The 17,467-nt window shown below is 40.1% G+C and overlaps 1 protein-coding gene across 3 annotated transcripts in view; it reads left to right on the forward strand.

The window, feature by feature from the left end:
• The window catches only part of fbln2 (fibulin 2), a 76,636-nt gene that overhangs the window by 33,609 nt on the left and 25,560 nt on the right, over positions 1-17,467 (forward strand). For 2 of the 3 annotated variants that reach the window (XM_053653633.1, XM_053653635.1), the window contains exons 6-10: positions 990-1,199; positions 6,445-6,552; positions 9,383-9,484; positions 11,017-11,157; positions 15,102-15,236. In XM_053653633.1, coding sequence (XP_053509608.1) covers positions 990-1,199; positions 6,445-6,552; positions 9,383-9,484; positions 11,017-11,157; positions 15,102-15,236 — 696 coding nt within the window. The remainder of the gene's footprint in view (positions 1-989; positions 1,200-6,444; positions 6,553-9,382; positions 9,485-11,016; positions 11,158-15,101; positions 15,237-17,467) is intronic. The other variant, XM_053653634.1, reaches the window with a different exon arrangement.

Here is a 17,467-nt window from a genome sequence, read left to right on the forward strand (position 1 = left end):
TCACATGCAATTATGTAAATCATTTTATTTATATCCTTGAACTAATCACGAACATCATTAAGTATAGAGTGCACGGTGGCTTAGTGGTTAGCACGTTCGCCTCACACCTCCAGGGTCAGGGGTTTGATTCCCACCGTGGCCCTGTGTGTGCGGAGTTTGCATGTTCTCCCCGTGCTGCGGGGGTTTCCTCCGGGTACTCCGGTTTCCTCCCCCAGTCCAAAGACATGCACGGTAGGCTGATTGGCGTGTCTAAAGTGTCCGTAGTGTGTGAGTGTGTATGTGATTGTGCCCTGTGATGGACTGTCACCCTGTCCAGGGTGTACCCCGCCTTGTGCCCCATGCTCCCTGGGATAGACTCCAGGTTTCCCCGTGACCCTGAAAAGGATAAGCGGTATAGAAGATGGATCATTAAGCATTGAAAAGTGAACGTTGTCACCATTCATTCATCACCAGTATTTTGGATGACAATATGTAGGATGATAGTATTAATTAGGCAGAGGCTAAACATAGGAATGTATGTTATTTGCACACAATTTAGTCTTTATTATTTCTTACCAGGTAGTTGGGTATCAGTCTATGGCACCATAGATACCAATATGGGAGAGTGAATACTAAGGCTTGCTAAATTTGAATACTGATTTTATTCACTCAGTGTAATAGTTAGACTAATGTTAGCTAGCTTCATAACACAAGCTAGCATAATAATAATTAACTATCTGAATGGCTTCTGCTAGAGATGTAACATTAGATAAAATAATAAACTTTAGATAATAAATCTTTAGCTCATAGCACAATTCAGTTATACCGTATATATATACTCGAGTGTGTGTGTGTTTGAATCTATAAATAGCTGTTGTGCATGTCCAATGCTATTTGGACAATATTTAGACAATTACATTTTGCTATTTTGATGCTCAAATAGACATTCTATAAAAATGGACTTGACTTGGAAGTGAGAATTGATTGAATATTTATCTTTCTCCCCTCAGTGTCTGACAGACCGTTCTCTAAGCAGTCTTTCTCAGTCATGGGGTCTGAGCATGCATCCAACTCTGTGGAGAACCTGGAGGATGTAGATGAGTGTGAGAGATTTGAGGGACAACGCTGCCTTCATGTCTGCATCAATACTTTGGGATCTTACAAGTGTGAATGCCATCCTGGATATGCACTGATGCAGGATGGACACACATGTGCACTCGGTATGTGAATGTCCTCACCATGGACTGTCAGAAATAGGGTTTCAAAATTGTGAAGATTTTTATCCAGGTCACTGAGGAGTAGTTATTCAGGGTTTCCGACAAATTGTCACCTCCAGACTTGAACTTTCTTGACACTGATATATATATAGTTTTTCTTCTCAACACCAAACTTTGAAATTTGAACTTCACAATTAGTAAATAAACACATTTACATTCAAGAGATTAAGTTCAGGTCATTTTGTATAGAGCTTGGAAGCTGACAAATATGTGAAATTCATGTATTTGAATTATATATGTCACTTTAATTTAATTGTTTGTTTTTCATGTATTTCATCTATTTCGATTTTTGCCAGTTTTTTTCTTTGTTTTGTACTTACTGGGAATAAGATCTCAAAATCTCAAAAGTTACATATAAGTAACTTAAGAATACTTGCTATTTTAATCTTTGTTTAACTATGCTGGTACACTGCTCTAGATTATTCAGCAATAAACATGGACATTGACTTTGATAAACAAACTAGCATTGTGTCTCAAATCGCATACTTACAGTGGGGGAAGTACTTACTGAACATTTTTTTCAGTAAATATATTTCCAATGAGGCTATTCACATGAAATTTTCACCAGACATCAGTATTAACTCAAGAAATCCGGAAATATAAAACATTTACAAGGAACCAGCTGAAATCCGTAAGTAATTATACCCCCTATCTGTGCAAATGAATATCAGCTGGGTTAGTAAATTGATGGTCTTTAAAAAAGCTTTTTGTTACCAAGGTGTCACACAAGAAACAGCTCATGATGGGTAAAAGCAAAGAGCTCTCCCAAGACCTTCACAACCTTATTGTTGCGAAACATATTGATGGAATCAGATACAGACGTATTTTAAAACTTCTGAATCCTCCAGTAAACACCATTGGGGCCATTATCCACAAGTGGAAGCAACATCACTCCGTCATCAACCGGCCACGCACAGGAGCTCCTCACAAGATTTCTGACCAGGGAGTCAGAAGAATAGTCAGAAGAGTAGCCCAAGAGCCAAGGACCACTCGGAAAGAGCTCCAGAAACACTTGGAGGCAGCAGGTGCCATCGTCACAGAGAAAACAATAGGCAATGCACTCCACTGCTCACACTCACCCTGCAAGACTCCATTACTAAAGAAAAGGCATGTTGAAGCTCGTTTAAAGTTTGCTACAACTCATCTGGACAAGCCTCTGAAATACTGGGAGAGTGTAGTCTGGTCAGACGAGAGCACAATTGGACTTTTCGGCTGTTATACTACACACCATGTTTGGAGAAGAAATGGCACTGCACATCACTCTAAAAACACTACACCAACAGTGAAGTTTGGAGGTGAAGCATCATGGTGTGGGGCTGTTTTTCATCACATGGTACTGGCAGACTTCATATAATTGAAGGAACGATGAATGGAGCCCTTTACCGGGAGATTCTTGAGAAGAATCTGCTGCATCCACCAGGATGATGAAGATGAGATGTGGGTGGAGCTTCCAGCAGGACGACGATCCAAAACATACATCAAAGGAAACTCTCAATTGGTTTCAGAGAAAAAAATCAAGGTGTTAGAATGGCCCGTCAATCACCTGACTCGAATCCAACTGAACAAGATTTAAAGACAATATGTTTAGAAGAATGAACCAAAATCACACCTGAATACTGCGGAACATTAATTTATTCATACAGGAAGCGTCTTGAAGCGTCATTACAAACAAAGACTTCTCCACTAAGTATTAAATACGTTTCAGTTAGCGTGTTCAATACTTTTTCCCCGTGTCATTCCGCTTTATTACACAAACCTTCATTTATGAACTTTAATGTTGTGAATTCTTTATATTTCCGGATTTTTCGAGTTAATACCAATGTCTGGTGAAAATCATGTGAATAACCTCATTGGAAATATATTTACTGAAAAGAATGTTGATGCTTTCAATACTAATTTCCCCCGCTGTATGTACCTTGCTGTACGTACTAACACTAACAGGTTTTCCGTTTACAATTAGTATTAGTATTTAAAATCCTCTCATGTAGTCTTCAAATCTACCAAAAGGTCTGTTTTGTGTACCAGTCTCCTGGATTTTCTAGATAAGTAAAAAAAAATGTTTAATGTAAAGTAAGAGTTTTAGATTTGAGATGCAGCTTATGACTATAGTCACAATGATGGCAGGAAGTTTTAAGGAGGAACAGAGCTTGTTAGTCTGTTCAACATCGCTGTGCATGAAATCGCTAAACATTTTACATTTTGACTTGGAAACCTGACAAATGGCACATTTAATCATTGAGATGTACATAAAGTATGCAGACAAGTGTGTGAACAAGGGTACTTGTGTTGCTGCTGCTTCTGCACGGGCATCCAAAAGCCATGCATCAGATATAAACCAGACCCCTCTGCTTCGACATTGGGCTGTGAATAATTTTCCTACAAACTCTGTAGTGTTTTATTCCTTAAATATTGTTCGAAATTGGATCTGATATTGGAAAGAGATGTGCCCTTTCAAACACAACAGACTGTTTGAAAAGCTGCATCATGACATGCACACTCTCCCATCCCACTAGACTAGTAAGTCAGTGGAAGGAATATTCCTTTGGTTTTTGTCTTTTGGTTTAGTCCTTTGGTTTACATTACACATGCAGTGGCACTTGAAAGCTTCTGAACCCTTTCGATGTATCTATATAGCTGCATAAATATTACAAACATCATAAAAGTCCTAAGTGCAGACAAAGAGAACCTAATTAAACAAGTGAGATTAAAAAAAAATATTATACTTGGTCATTTATTTATTGAGGAAAATGATCCAATATTATATATCTGTGAGAGCAAAAGTATGTGAACCTCTAGGATTAGCAGTTTGGTGGTTTCAATCAATGGGATAATGATCAGGTTCACAACATGTTTGTGGAAGTGTATCATGGCAAGGAGATTTCTGAGGATCTCAAAAAAAATTTTAAAAAATAAGAGTTGTTGATTCTCATCAGGCTGGAAAAGGTTACAAAACCATCTCTAAAGAGTTTGGACTCCTCCGAACCACATTCAGACAGATTGTGTACAAATGGAGGAAATTAAAGACCATTGTAACCTTCCCCAGGAGTGGAGACCAACAAAGATCACTCCAAGAGCAAGACGTGTGATAGTCTGCAGGGTCATAAAGGTGCCAGGGTAGCTTCTAAGCAACTAAAGGCCTCTCTCACATTGGCTAGCGTTAATGTTCATGAGTCCACCATCAGGAGAACACTGAACAACAGCGGTGTGCATGGCAGGGTTGCAAGGAGAAAGCCACTGCTCTCCAAAAAGAACATTGCTGACCATCTGCAGTTTGCTAAAGATCATGTGGACAAGCCAGAAGGCTAATGGAAAAATGTTTTGTGGACTGATGAGACCAAAGTATAATTTTTGGTTTAAATGGAAAGGGTTATATTTGGAGAAAGGAAAACACCGCATTCCAGCACAAGAACCTTATCCCATCTGTGAAACATGGTTGTGGCAGTATTATGGTTTGGGCCTGTTTAACTGCATCTGGGCCAGGACGGTTTGCCATCATTTATGGAAAAACAAATTCTGAATTATACCAGCGATTTCTAAAGGAAAAATGTCAGGACATCTGTCCATAAACTGAACCTCAAGAGAAAGTGGGTCATGCAGCAAGACAAGTCGTTCTACCAAAGAATGGTTAAAGAAGAAAGTTTGGAATGGTTAAGTCAAAGTCCTGACCTTAATCCAATAGAAATATTGTGGAAGGCCCTGAAACAAGCAGTTCATGTCAGGAAACCCTCCAACATCTCAAATTTGAAGCTGTTCTGTACTGAGGAACGGGCTAAAACTCCTCCAAGCCGATGTGCAGGACTGATCAACAGTTATGTTTAATTGCAGTCGTTGCTGCACAACGGGGTCAAACCAGATACTGAAAGCAAAGGTTCACATACTCACTGTGCCACTCACAGATATGTAATATTGGATCATTTTCCTCAGTAAATAAATGACCAAGTGTAATATTTATATATATCTAATTTTATTTAACTGGGTTGTCTTTGTGTACTTTTAGGAATTTTGAAGATGATTTAGGTAATAATTATGCAGATATATAGAAAATTCAAAAGGGTTCACAAACTTTCAAGCACCACTGTATGTTACTGACATAATAAATGTTCACACATTGCAGTAGTCTTAAATGACAAATCTGGAATTTAAAAACATGTAGGGTGGTCAAAGCTCGAGGTCGCAGAAAATCCATGATGTCCATTTGGGGTCATTTGTCCAAAACGTTTGGGAACCCCTGATATAAGGGTTAAACATCAGGGAATTCCTTGTCAATTATAAAGCGCATTGGATAAGCCATAAAATATCTTCAGCATTATGTGAAAAGTCAAGTCACCTTGATGTACTACAACTCCACACTCCAGTGTGCATGCCCTCAATTTCTGTCAAATAGAATTACAAACATGGTGTTAGTGGCATTTTCTTCAAGTGATAGTAGGATCTGCCGCCGTAATTTACATGACGGGAGGAGAGCATCCCGTTCGACTGTTTATATTCATGGTCCAAGTGAAAATACACCATCATTCACTTGCATTGAGAGAGGAAAAATGCATTGCCTATGCAGTCTTATATCCTGCCTGTATGGATCAGTGTCATCTGTAAAACATTGAGAGGGTTCACCTCATGTAACACTCTGAATGCCTCAGGGAGGTGATCTGTTTCAAATGCATGCCTACGCATTGATGAAACGGTTGAGCCAAATGCTTTCAAGAAGCATAATTGACTAGATTGTTATATAAGCGGCATGCTGGGAATGATTTCATCGCATTTTATTTCTCAGGGACTGAATAAAAAATGGAGTTGATTTTAGATATGACTTTGTCAGTGTTTATGATGCTGAGTATGATGTGTTTGCAGCTACATACAGGGAGTGCCTTCCTGCCTCTGTGATAGGAGACAAAACGTTTGACCTCTTGCTCATTATGAAATGCACAGATAGCTAGAAAAGATGATGACGTGGGTGAACTATCCTACCTTGTCCACGGATTGCAGTTTGTCCTTATGTGTCCCTGTTCGCCTTGCCAGGCTAAAAATGAAGATAGTCTACAGTACGTGTAATGAAGTGATCATAAATTGTCAGGGTTCTTTTTGCATCTGTGGTGATGTGATCGCATGCTGAAGGGATCGCTTAACAAATTATATGAATCAGTGCAAGTCTGTTATGACATTTTCCCTCATTGGGTTTTTCATCTTACAGAGAACGCAGAGGAAGACAACAGAGTGACCGAGGAAGACAACGTGTTTACTTTGGCCACACCACCTCAAGAGACCACCCAAAACTCCTCTATACAAAATCCATGTGCAGGTACAATGATGCAAGATTGTTGCTTGTATACATACAGGTGACAGAAGAAAAAGTTGAATAAATGAGTGTCGAAACATAATGAGCGTAGATGCTTCTGTGTATAAACTGCTGCGCAGACCCGGTTGTCCTTATTTTTAGATCAAAACATCAAGAGGAAAAGATGTAAGATCTAACGTTGGAAGAATGTTCATTATTGGGGTACGAACGGCAGAGTCTTCAGTCATAAAGACTGCTTAAGTGACTAATTTGACTCGATCTAAGTAAATTGGTAAATAGCGACATGTAAGGAAAACAGAAGAGCAGCTGTTCTTAAGGCGAAGGGTGTTCCATCACTCCAGTACAGTTCTAGAGATTTGTACAATCTGTGCCAAGGCATAGCTTGTTCGGGCAGATTGTGGTGGCCCAACACTACTAAAAGACCCCCTTTTTTTAACGTTGTCTCTATGCACACACAATTTATACATTACTCTTCTAATATATTATACTCCAATCATTCAGAAAACATGACATAGGAGCTTAGTTATTTTGTTACTGTAAAATGGAAAGATTTGTAATATTGATTTGGGCCAAATCCACCATTCTAGAACCTCCTACCTCAACACACCTAATGTCTACCAGGTTTGCACAGCATATGCTCTGCGTCTTAGTATGACAGTACCCTAGGTGGTTTTCCTCTTCCTGGCCCAAATCACATTCCTGAGGTCTCTACCAGCATCTCCTAAACCCCCCACGAGCAGCAGTCTTGGCTTTTACCAGCACAAAGCTGTGTGTATTCCTAACATCAATATAAGTTATCTGAAATCCCTGCATTTCATAACTGCAACCAAACGCTTCCAATAACTGGAGATCAGTCTTCCACTTAATTCTAGGACTAGGACTTACTCCTATGCTTTGGATCATTGTCTTGCTGCATAATCCAATTGCGCATAATCCATTTGAAATTTAGTTATGGACTGAAGACCTTTAGTATTTTCTGGTAGAGAGCAGAATTCATGTTTCCCTCAATTACTGCCAGGCCCAGACCCTGAAGCAGCAAAGCATCCCCACACCATCACACTTCCTCCACCATGCTTGACCGTAGGTATGATGATCTTTTTGAGGAATTCTGTGTTTGGTTTACGCCAGATGTAATGGGACCCCTGTCTTCCAAACAGTTCCACTTTCGACTCATCAGTCCACAGAACATTCTCCCAAAAGGTTTGAGGATCATCAAGGTGTGTTTTGGCAAAATTCAGACGAGTCTTAATGTTCTTCTGGGTTAGCAGTGGTTTTCACTTGAGAGGCGCTCTTCCATGGAGCCGTTTTCCCCCAGTGTCTTTCTGATAGTGGAGTCATGAACAGTGACCTTTATTGATGCAAGAGAGGCCTGTAGTTCCTTTGATGTTGTCCTTGGCTCTTTTGTGACTTCCTGGATGAGTCGTCACTGTGCTCTTGGAGGAATTTTGGAAGGTCGGCCACTTCTGGGAAGGTTCACTACTGTGCAGAGTTTTTCCAGTTGGAGATAACGGCTCTCGCTGTGGTTCTTTGGAGTCCCAGAGCCTTTGAAATATCTTTGTAACCCTTCCCAGACTGATGTATTTCAATCACCTTCTTCCTCATCATTTCTGGAATTTCTTTCAACTTTGCCATAGTGTGCTACTGGGTAAGAACTTTTACCCAACTTCATGCTGTTGAAAAAGTTCTAAAGTGTTGATATGATTGAACAGGGTTTTCAGTAATCAGGCCTGGTTGTGTCTAGTCCAGCTGAACCCCATTATGAATTTCATAGATTTGTGGAATTAGTAACTACGGGGGTGAAATGCATTTTCACACAGGCCCAGCTGGTATTGGATAACCTATTATTACATAAAATATTAACAAAATATTGTTCTTACTGGCAATACTTGACATAAATATACTGTATAGATATTGGGTCTTTCAAAATATGCTCCAATTATATTGTATTAACATGTGGCCTTGGTCAGTGGGATGTCCAGGGTTAATAGCTGTATTGTGTCTCGAAGATATAATTACCACTGACCACACTCAGATCTTCAGAAGATTAGAGTAGATATTAACCTTTTTTTTGGTAGCCTCAAGAAGCTACATCAATTTTACCTTTAACTTATTATTTCTCCGAATTTGCTTTGAATAGCTAATTCAAATAATATTTTTATTATAAGCTTGTCATAATGCAAATTATTTATTTATTCATTATGGGGTTTTATAAGCTGCCAGATATGTTTCTGTCATGTACAGAAGGAAATAGCAAATCAGTATATATCTTCAGCTCACTCCATCCATAAGACATATAGTTTCCATTAGACAAGCATCTTCCTGAAGCCCAGGTGCAGTTGAGTTTAATGTACATCTGGTTAAAAGACCAATGGCTGCTGTTCAAAGGCCTGAAAGTTTAATGTGTGCGTGTGTCATGTCTGCGGCTGAGCAGGGTCTCCAGCGGCCCGGGCTGTCTCTCTCAATCTCTCTCCCACCCGCATCTGGCCAACACATCATCTCCCTAAACCCAAACCAGCCTCCTCTATGCCATCCAAGCCTATGCCTTATGAAATATATGATTGTCAGTATTGGTCATTTTTTGTTTTTTTTTCCAAATCTAGCTTCTGAGTCACATTTTTCCTTATTTCATATAGTCTGTGAAGGCATTTGGGGAAAGTTCCTTATGATAGCATAAGGAAATGCCATTATTACCGTAAAAAAAAAGATTAAATAGTGGTTTTGCTTCTGCACTTAGCAACTCATTCTTGTTTTCTGATTACTCTGATTCTGATTATTTTTTCTCTCTGCCATCCTGGTAAAGTGTGAAAGAATCAGGGCTTTTTATTTTCTGTAGGTAATGGCCCATGTTCTCAGCGCTGCTCTGCTGTGGAAGGACTGGCCCGCTGTTCCTGTTTCCCAGGATTCTCGCTGAAGTCTGATGGATGGACATGTGAAGGTACACTGGCACTAGAGCTAATCAAAAATGTACCTGTTCTCTGTGGGATTCTAGTAAAGAGGTGTCTGAAACACCGCATATACACACACATATATTCAGTGAACCATAACCTAAAATGCCACCCAGAAGAGATAAATGTGCTCTATTAGTCCAGTGATGACTCATATCTTCTAGGCCACATTCTTACTGGAGGCAGTCCATCATTCAGAAGCAGAGCTTTACAGTGTAGAGGTGTTTCATAACCTGAACGTGTTCACGTTTTGCATGAGAAGCCCACAGGTTTCAGCTTCACTGATCCGCAGCCTGTTAACTCAACTTCTTTGGCTCTAATAATAAAAAAAAGTGACTTTCTCTCTAGTGTGTGTTCGTTTCAGGTGCAGATTTGTACAGATTTTTACTGGAGTTCTACTTTTTCTACAGAAAGGTTAAGTCTTGTGGAGTTCTAGAGAAACGGCATTGTTAGTGGTGATTTTAGCTTCTAGAAGTTATGGAGAGGTGTTTTAAATCTTTTGCATGCCAAATTTTAGGGCATAGGGGAGGAGCTAATCAATTTCCTGCCAGTTGGGAATGTAAACACATCCAGCAGTACAGTGTTTTGCTCGTGGTAGTGCAGCAGCTCAGGTTTCTGTCTGATTTACAGCCACTTTACAATCTATAATGACTGGAGCTACCATACACACAAGTTCATTTTAATACAACGTGATTAAGGTGCATTAAGGGTATTATTCAGGAACGTGGAGTGTTTTCGCTTGTATAATGTCATGGCTTCCAGTGTGTGATGAGATCCAGCTATTCAATCATAAACTAGTCTTGAGTCACTGCAGGCTGTTTTGTTTGAATGAAGCACAACCTGAGTCTGTTTTCACGTACGCGCGGGGTCTGTGCGAGCTGTGTCGAAGCTTTAAACATAGTGAATCTAGATGGATTCCACTGAAGAGGCTGTGTTCGTGTAAAGGACACTTTTGCTTTCTTTCTCTCTCTGAATTGTTCCCATATGTTTGAGTACGGGTGGGCCGAGAGCTTGATTCGGTTTGGAATAAAACAAACAGCAGGTTTAGATATCCTGGTCGTGGAGCCAAATACTTTTTGTCACACTCAAGGAAACAGGAAGGAGATGCTTTATCTGCCATGTAGTGATATTATATATTATAAAAATTTGTGGTTTTAGTCTGAGAAACTTGATCATTAGACTGGAGGGAAGACAATGAGACAATGTAGATCCAGTCTATGGGCCACTGAGATCCTCCCATCTCAGGCATCTGTTTCTTTTTAAACACTCATACTCACATGCTACAAATTATATGTAATAGATCCATAAAAATGACATACATGCAATTCCAATGTAATCAATATGTTAACTAATTGAATGTAACCCCTGCTTAGTTACTTAATTATACATTAAGATATGTTCACCTTCTAAAACAGAAAATAACATTATAAGGATCCTGAGTCAAAAAGTCCAATGCTGTCTTACTGTATGAAGTTGTGTGTGTGTGTGTGTGTCCTATATCCATCTACTGTGTGTACCATAGATGTGGATGAGTGCAGCAGGGCCACACACACTTGCTCTCCCAAGGAGGTGTGTGTGAACATGGAAGGTTCGTACAAGTGTGTGCTTCTGAATGACAGGTGCGACGTGGGCTTTATACACAACCAGAATAGAGAGTGTGTGGGTAAGATGGCTTAGCCAGTTCATCACTACACTGCACTTCTGGTTTGCCAGATTCTATATCCACATACACACAAGCATATGAACACACACACTGAGGAAATTCAAAGCCCACAGACGCGAGGTCCATCTCCGAGCTCTCATTCATGTGGTCGCAATTTGAGCATCAGATTTGCTCAGACGTCCCCTCAACCACTCTGAGGCCTGGGTGGATTTGTTTTTCAGTACTCCCATCAAATCCACTATCCCTTAGGGCTTTGTGGATGCACACAAATAGTCATAGTTTATTAAAATCTCATTGTTTTGCTTGAGGTACTTAAGGACTGGTACATAATCCTTACCGCAGACAGACTTGTATGTTTCTTCATAGAAACACATGTGTGTCTAATATTTTGCAGTTACCAACCAGTAAATATGTATGAATCTATCGTGGAAGAATGAGTGAATTCGATTTGACAAGAGATATTTGTCAGTCTTTATTAATTAGTTTGCAGACAGTAAGCTGTTCCTTCAGCAGTTCATCTGTAACAAAACATGTTTGTTCTGGATATTCCCAAAGGAAAACAAATACCGACTGGCAAACCAGCATTATTGCCTCCTTAAAGTCCCCCTTCAGGCTGGTGTTACATCTGACAAAGAAATAATGTTCATGGCCCATAATCCTCATTGCATGCTCTTCAGTCATGCCATCTATCGCTAAGAGGCTCTCTCAAGCCCTCGCCCGGCCACGGAAATGCATTATTTATAACATGCATGTCTTCCAGTGCAATTTCAGATTGGCAACGGTAGCCTATTATCACAGGAAATATAGCTCATTTATGTTAGCAGGGACGTGCGGGGAGGAGGGTGGGGGGGTGGTTCTGCGGGCTTGAGACCCTGCCCTTTTTCTAAGTTATTTAAAAGTGCCCCTCTCAACATTAATTAGTAAACAATAATATTATGTAAAAAGCATTTGAATTCAGGTTAACACGAGAGCGTGCACGAAACAGTAGCAAATTAATCGCGCGAAAGTCGACGAGTGTTCCTATTTATTCGTCCGAATCGAGTCCGCAGTCAGACAGTCCCGTTGTCATGACACAATCGTGACGCGTCTCGTTTCAACAGGCAGACGGGTAAGCTGAGACCGCTAGCACTTCTGCTAAGCTTTTCGTTATATTAGCAGCATTTTATACGCTTGTCGCCGCTAGTTTTCAAATTTTACTGAGTTGGAATGTGTTGTAAGGACTAGCTACTCAAGTTCCTTACATTTCCAGACATGCACGTGACCTTGTTATTTTAGGTCTATATGTATGTTATATAGTCAGCAAAGGCACGATTCACGATGCCAAACAGACAGAGATGGCAGAAAATTTGAGAAAAACTGAAGAAGGAGGCAGCGAAAGGGACAGCTTCCTCAACATGGGTGAAAAAAGGTGAGCTAATATGAGACAGTTTCAAAAAAGGCATCATATGTTTACAACGAGTGATAGTCGGTGTTACACGGTGTTCTGCTCGGCCATACACCGATCACCCTTGCCCCCCGCGGCACCGCCTCCACTGTCGTTTTGCTTTTTTATATAAATAAAAACCATGCAGTTCAGTTGCAGAACATTCAGCGGACGCTATAAACTGAAAGTGAGCCGCAGAGTCGCTGCACAGAATAATAATGACCCCACTTTTCAAAATCGAGAATATAGTTATACTATATACATATAGTGACTTGCCTCTTGTTAACTAATATGGTCAATTACTTCCTGTAGCCTAAGTCATGTGACAATAAATATGATATAAGATCATTTAAAAATGAAAATTTCAAAGGCAAAAATGACGGACTTTGAGACTAAAAAGCCAGTTCAGCAAGCAGTGCTGCAGTTTTATGGAAATAAAGGGCTGCGTCCAAATGTAAATTTCATTGTGAAACGAATAGCTTGACTGACTTTTACAGTAAGTGTAAACACACCGTGGGTGTGTCACTACATGTGTGGATGGTAATACTTTTTCCTTCCATAACGTTTACATTTTCTTTTAAAGATTATTTGGATTCATCTCGCCACTAAAAGTTGCCGTTTAGTTGTAATTATTTCTATAAATGTAAAAAAAAAAAAAAAAAAAAATACCATTAGGTTATATTAGTAGTGTCATTCTCATATTCATTATTCTGCCCAAACACAGTCTGTTTACAATGTCAACCAGGGTGATAAGAATATGTAGTTAAATTAAAGTTAGTAAAGTAGTAAAATGAGCTCTTTGGTGATATAGTGCTCTTTTTGACATTTGAGCCCCTGCCCCTAGGAACTCTCTGCACGTCCCTGTATTTTAGTATGGTGCGGTTGGGACATGGCAGCTAAAGATGTTCTTTTAGTTCTTAATGAGAGAATACAATGCTTGCCACCGGGGACAAAATGTGTTTCGAGAAAGAGAGGAACTGGGCTGAAAGACATGAGGATGAGAGGCGTTTCCTCAGCATGTCCCCACTTTTATGACTCATCGGAAATAACACTATCCCCCAGGGTCCCACAATCCAAAAAGCCATCACTCTGGCAACCCCAAAATAAACATGTCCATCAAGAATCACTGGATGGATTCTACTGAAACCAGAGGTAGAGCTTTGTGAGACATGGTACTAAATATGACCTGAAGTTCTCTTTAGTGCCTGAAATGCAAGAAGCAGCAGATGGTCTTAATTTGTAAAGCCCTGCTTCGATTCGCTTCAATCTGAAGGCGTCTTTATGTGAGTGATGTCTTCACTTACTTGGTAGAAATTGATTTGTTAATTTACCCCTCAAGGTTGAACCTTTCTTGTTTCAGTCAAGCAAAGAAGAAGGAAAGTGTGAATATAATGAGCAGTTACAACCGAGTTCCTCTCTCTGTTTCTTTGTCGTACTCTCTCTCTCTGTCTCACTCTCTCTCTCACACACACACACACACTAGATTCCATATTATATCACCCCAATTCAAAACACTGGGGTTCAGGAAAAAGCTCTACCTGTGGTCTAAGCAGGAAAATAGACTATCCCTGCAGTCAGGTGAAGACTTTTTGGCACGTGTGTCCTGAGGGGGACATTAAAGTCATGTCTCAGTGGTCAGTGCAACATCCAGGGTGAAATTCAGGACTGAATGACAGCCATGGTGGAGTTAAAACTGCCACAAACAAAGCCACACACATACACATACATACTTTTCCTAATGAAGCAACGGCAGGATATTTGAGCTCAGTCACAATGGTGTCATCTGCTGCTATGTCTCACCCCTCGGGCACCTAAACACTCATGTTGTAAATCAATGTGTTTCTCGTGATGCTGTTATCCGTCATTGTGTGTCGCTGATAAGGCACCTCATGCTTTTTCTCTCAGCAGTACTCATGGCTAAGAGACAGCACAAACACAGTAATAAGCTCCATCCTTTCCAAACGCACAACAAAATTATTTTCTTGGCAAAAACATCACAGTGAATCCTCTTTTTGGCTCAGCGACCAGTCATTGTCTAAGCTTGAAATAATTACCTTCGCCTTTCTCTCCCATCTCACTCTCATTGGCCCATGCTCCTTTTCCAAGCCTTGTTTGGAATCATTCTTCAGAGGCCATGTCCACATTTAATGTCTTTAATAAATCCACCCAAACGGATGTTCTTGGCCGCGGCCGCAGTGTTAGAACAGAACCTACACCGGAGCCACATGGTGGACGTGACACGTTCAGAGGAAATGTCCAACCACCAAATTAAGTATCACTTCATTTGTGAAGCTGGTAGTATGTTTGTGTTTGTGTTTATGTGTACTGGTTCCATCTGCTTGCAGCTCCATATGCTTTATAATGATGAAGATGCCAAAGTCTGTTCAGCTGCCAAAGAGGCCTTCCATAGCCATCACTTCACCGTGTTGTTTGTCTGGCTCCGTCTCAGGAAGTGCGCGAGCCTGGATACTTAGAAGGTGCACTTTGTTGAGTAATACATGCTTCCCTTTTTGGTCTCCAGACGTGAATGAGTGCGTGACAAACACACACACCTGCCAGTCCAACGAGCGCTGTGTGAACACAGTGGGAGCTTTCATGTGCGAGAGGCAGATTTCTTGTTCAAGTGGCTACCAACTGAGGAATGGAGTATGTGAAGGTGGGTATTCCCTTCTGTTTTTTTTTTTTTCCTTTCTTACTTTTCCTTGTTGTTTCTCTGACACGTACACTCTCTGCTCATCTTTCATTCCCTCTTCTACTCCTCAAAACTGAGGAATGTAGAGTGTGAAGGTAATTCTTCCGCTCTTTCTTTTTCGACCCTCGTCCAATCCTCATAAAATTGCAGAACTCAATTTCAAAGAATAGCACTCATGGGTTGTAATTCTCCACACTATAGTATGCAAATGGCCACGCACTTGCAGTTTCTAATTCATTGATTAAATTACACTGTATTAACTGTCTTGTGTCTGTGTATTTCTTACGATGAAGTTCACTACTCTAGCTTGAGAAAGGGTTCAGATCCAGCAAAGCCCTGCAGTCGTATTCTCTTGTAGCATTCTCTAACATCACTTGTTTCTGTGATTGAAATTCGTGTTTAAATTGTATCTAGGCCTTCACAGTAAAGGTAGCTCTGCAGTTAGTTCAGAGCTAGAGATCAAAACATGGCGAGGTTGTTAAGGGAATACTCCATTGTCTTTTAGGTGTGTGCAATATAACAATTAGATCATCACTACATGATACCATACTGCCATGAGAACATTTACTGTGACGTTTACTCTAACCAGGATATATGACCAGAATTGACAACCTTTCATTTTGCATAGGAGCTCTGTAATTTTACATTGGAGTGCCCTTGGAGATGCCACCGGAAAACATATTTAAACCATCCAAAAAAAAAAAAAAAAACGGTTTAAAATGGAAACCAAAAAGGAACTAATTTTTCAGCCTAAAAAGACTAAATAGGCCTAAAATGAAATGTCAAATCGGACAAATAATGTTTCACTGAATGATACATTTCAACCTCTTTATCCTGGTCAGTGTCCTGGTGGATCTGGAGCCTATCCAAGTAACACACGGTGCAAGACGGGAGATTTTACCTCAGATGGGTCTCCAGTCCATTGCAGCGTACATTGCAACCATACATTCGCACAGTAATTCACACCTAGGGGCAAGTTTGTGTAGCCATTTGAACTAGTGGCATGTTTTGGGACAGTGGGAACAAACCAGAGAACCTAGAGTAAACCCGTGTTTAAAAAAACCACAAAGCTTCACATAGGCAGCAAGTTAAGCTCAGGATCGAACCGGAAACCCTTGAGAGTAGAAGCAGCAAGAAGTTCAGCCATGTACATGATGACCATATTGGCCTTAGACAGACAATTATATATATATATATATATATATATATATATATATATATATATATATATATATATATATATATAAAACTAACATATATATAATAACACACTGTTATGTTTTTTCACTGTTTACTGTGTATTACTGTGGAGTCATCAGTCACCATCCAGCTGTTCTCCAGCTGCATAGCTGATAATGCTGGATTTGACTAAAAGCCGTTACTCTGATTAGGGAAAAACCAATGAAAAGACAATACACATGTATTTACTTTAATTTAATCAAATTTAGATCAGTCAACATACAGACATATTCGCCGGTTAAACAATAACATTGACTATACAGTTGGCTGTTTTGCGAAGGTAAATATACATCACTCATCCCAGATAGCTGTCTAGCTTGTTACTAAAACATGGAGACGTCTGTTGTCTTTTCCCACTTTGTAGCTCGAACGCACAGAGGTCGAAAGTGGTAGCTTGGCGGTTGAGGCTCTGGGTTACTGATCGGAAGGTCGGTGGTTCAAGCCCCAGCACTGCCAAGCTGCCACTGTTGGGCCCTTGAGCAAGGCCCTTAACCCTCTCTGCTCCAGGGGGCGCTGTATCATGGCTGACCCTGCACTCTGACCCGAGCTTCCTAACATTCTGGGGTATGCGAAGAAAAGAATTTCACTGTGCTCTAATGTATACGTGATTAATAAAGACTCATCATTATCATAATTCCAAGTTCTGAACAAAAGTTCCCTCAACTGAGAACATTTTCATGGTATGTCAAATGCAGTATAATATTATTCCCCCCCCCCATACTCTCCTTAAACCTGAAATAGTGGAAATGTCTTTTTTAAGCTATTGCTTCTGCACGATTAAATAATTTATCACAATTTGTAAAATGGTCAGTTGCGACCAGTGAAAAATCTGTATTGCACAAGAGACGCATCTTTTCCACCTAATCTTTATCCACCAAATCTGTAGTGTATGTGCTATTACCACTGACTATAATTTCATATGTTCTATCTATGTTGGTAAAACATAACCCCAAATC

This window comes from Ictalurus furcatus, chromosome 21, assembly GCF_023375685.1.
Source record: "Ictalurus furcatus strain D&B chromosome 21, Billie_1.0, whole genome shotgun sequence".
NCBI classification, from domain to species: Eukaryota; Metazoa; Chordata; class Actinopteri; order Siluriformes; family Ictaluridae; genus Ictalurus; species Ictalurus furcatus.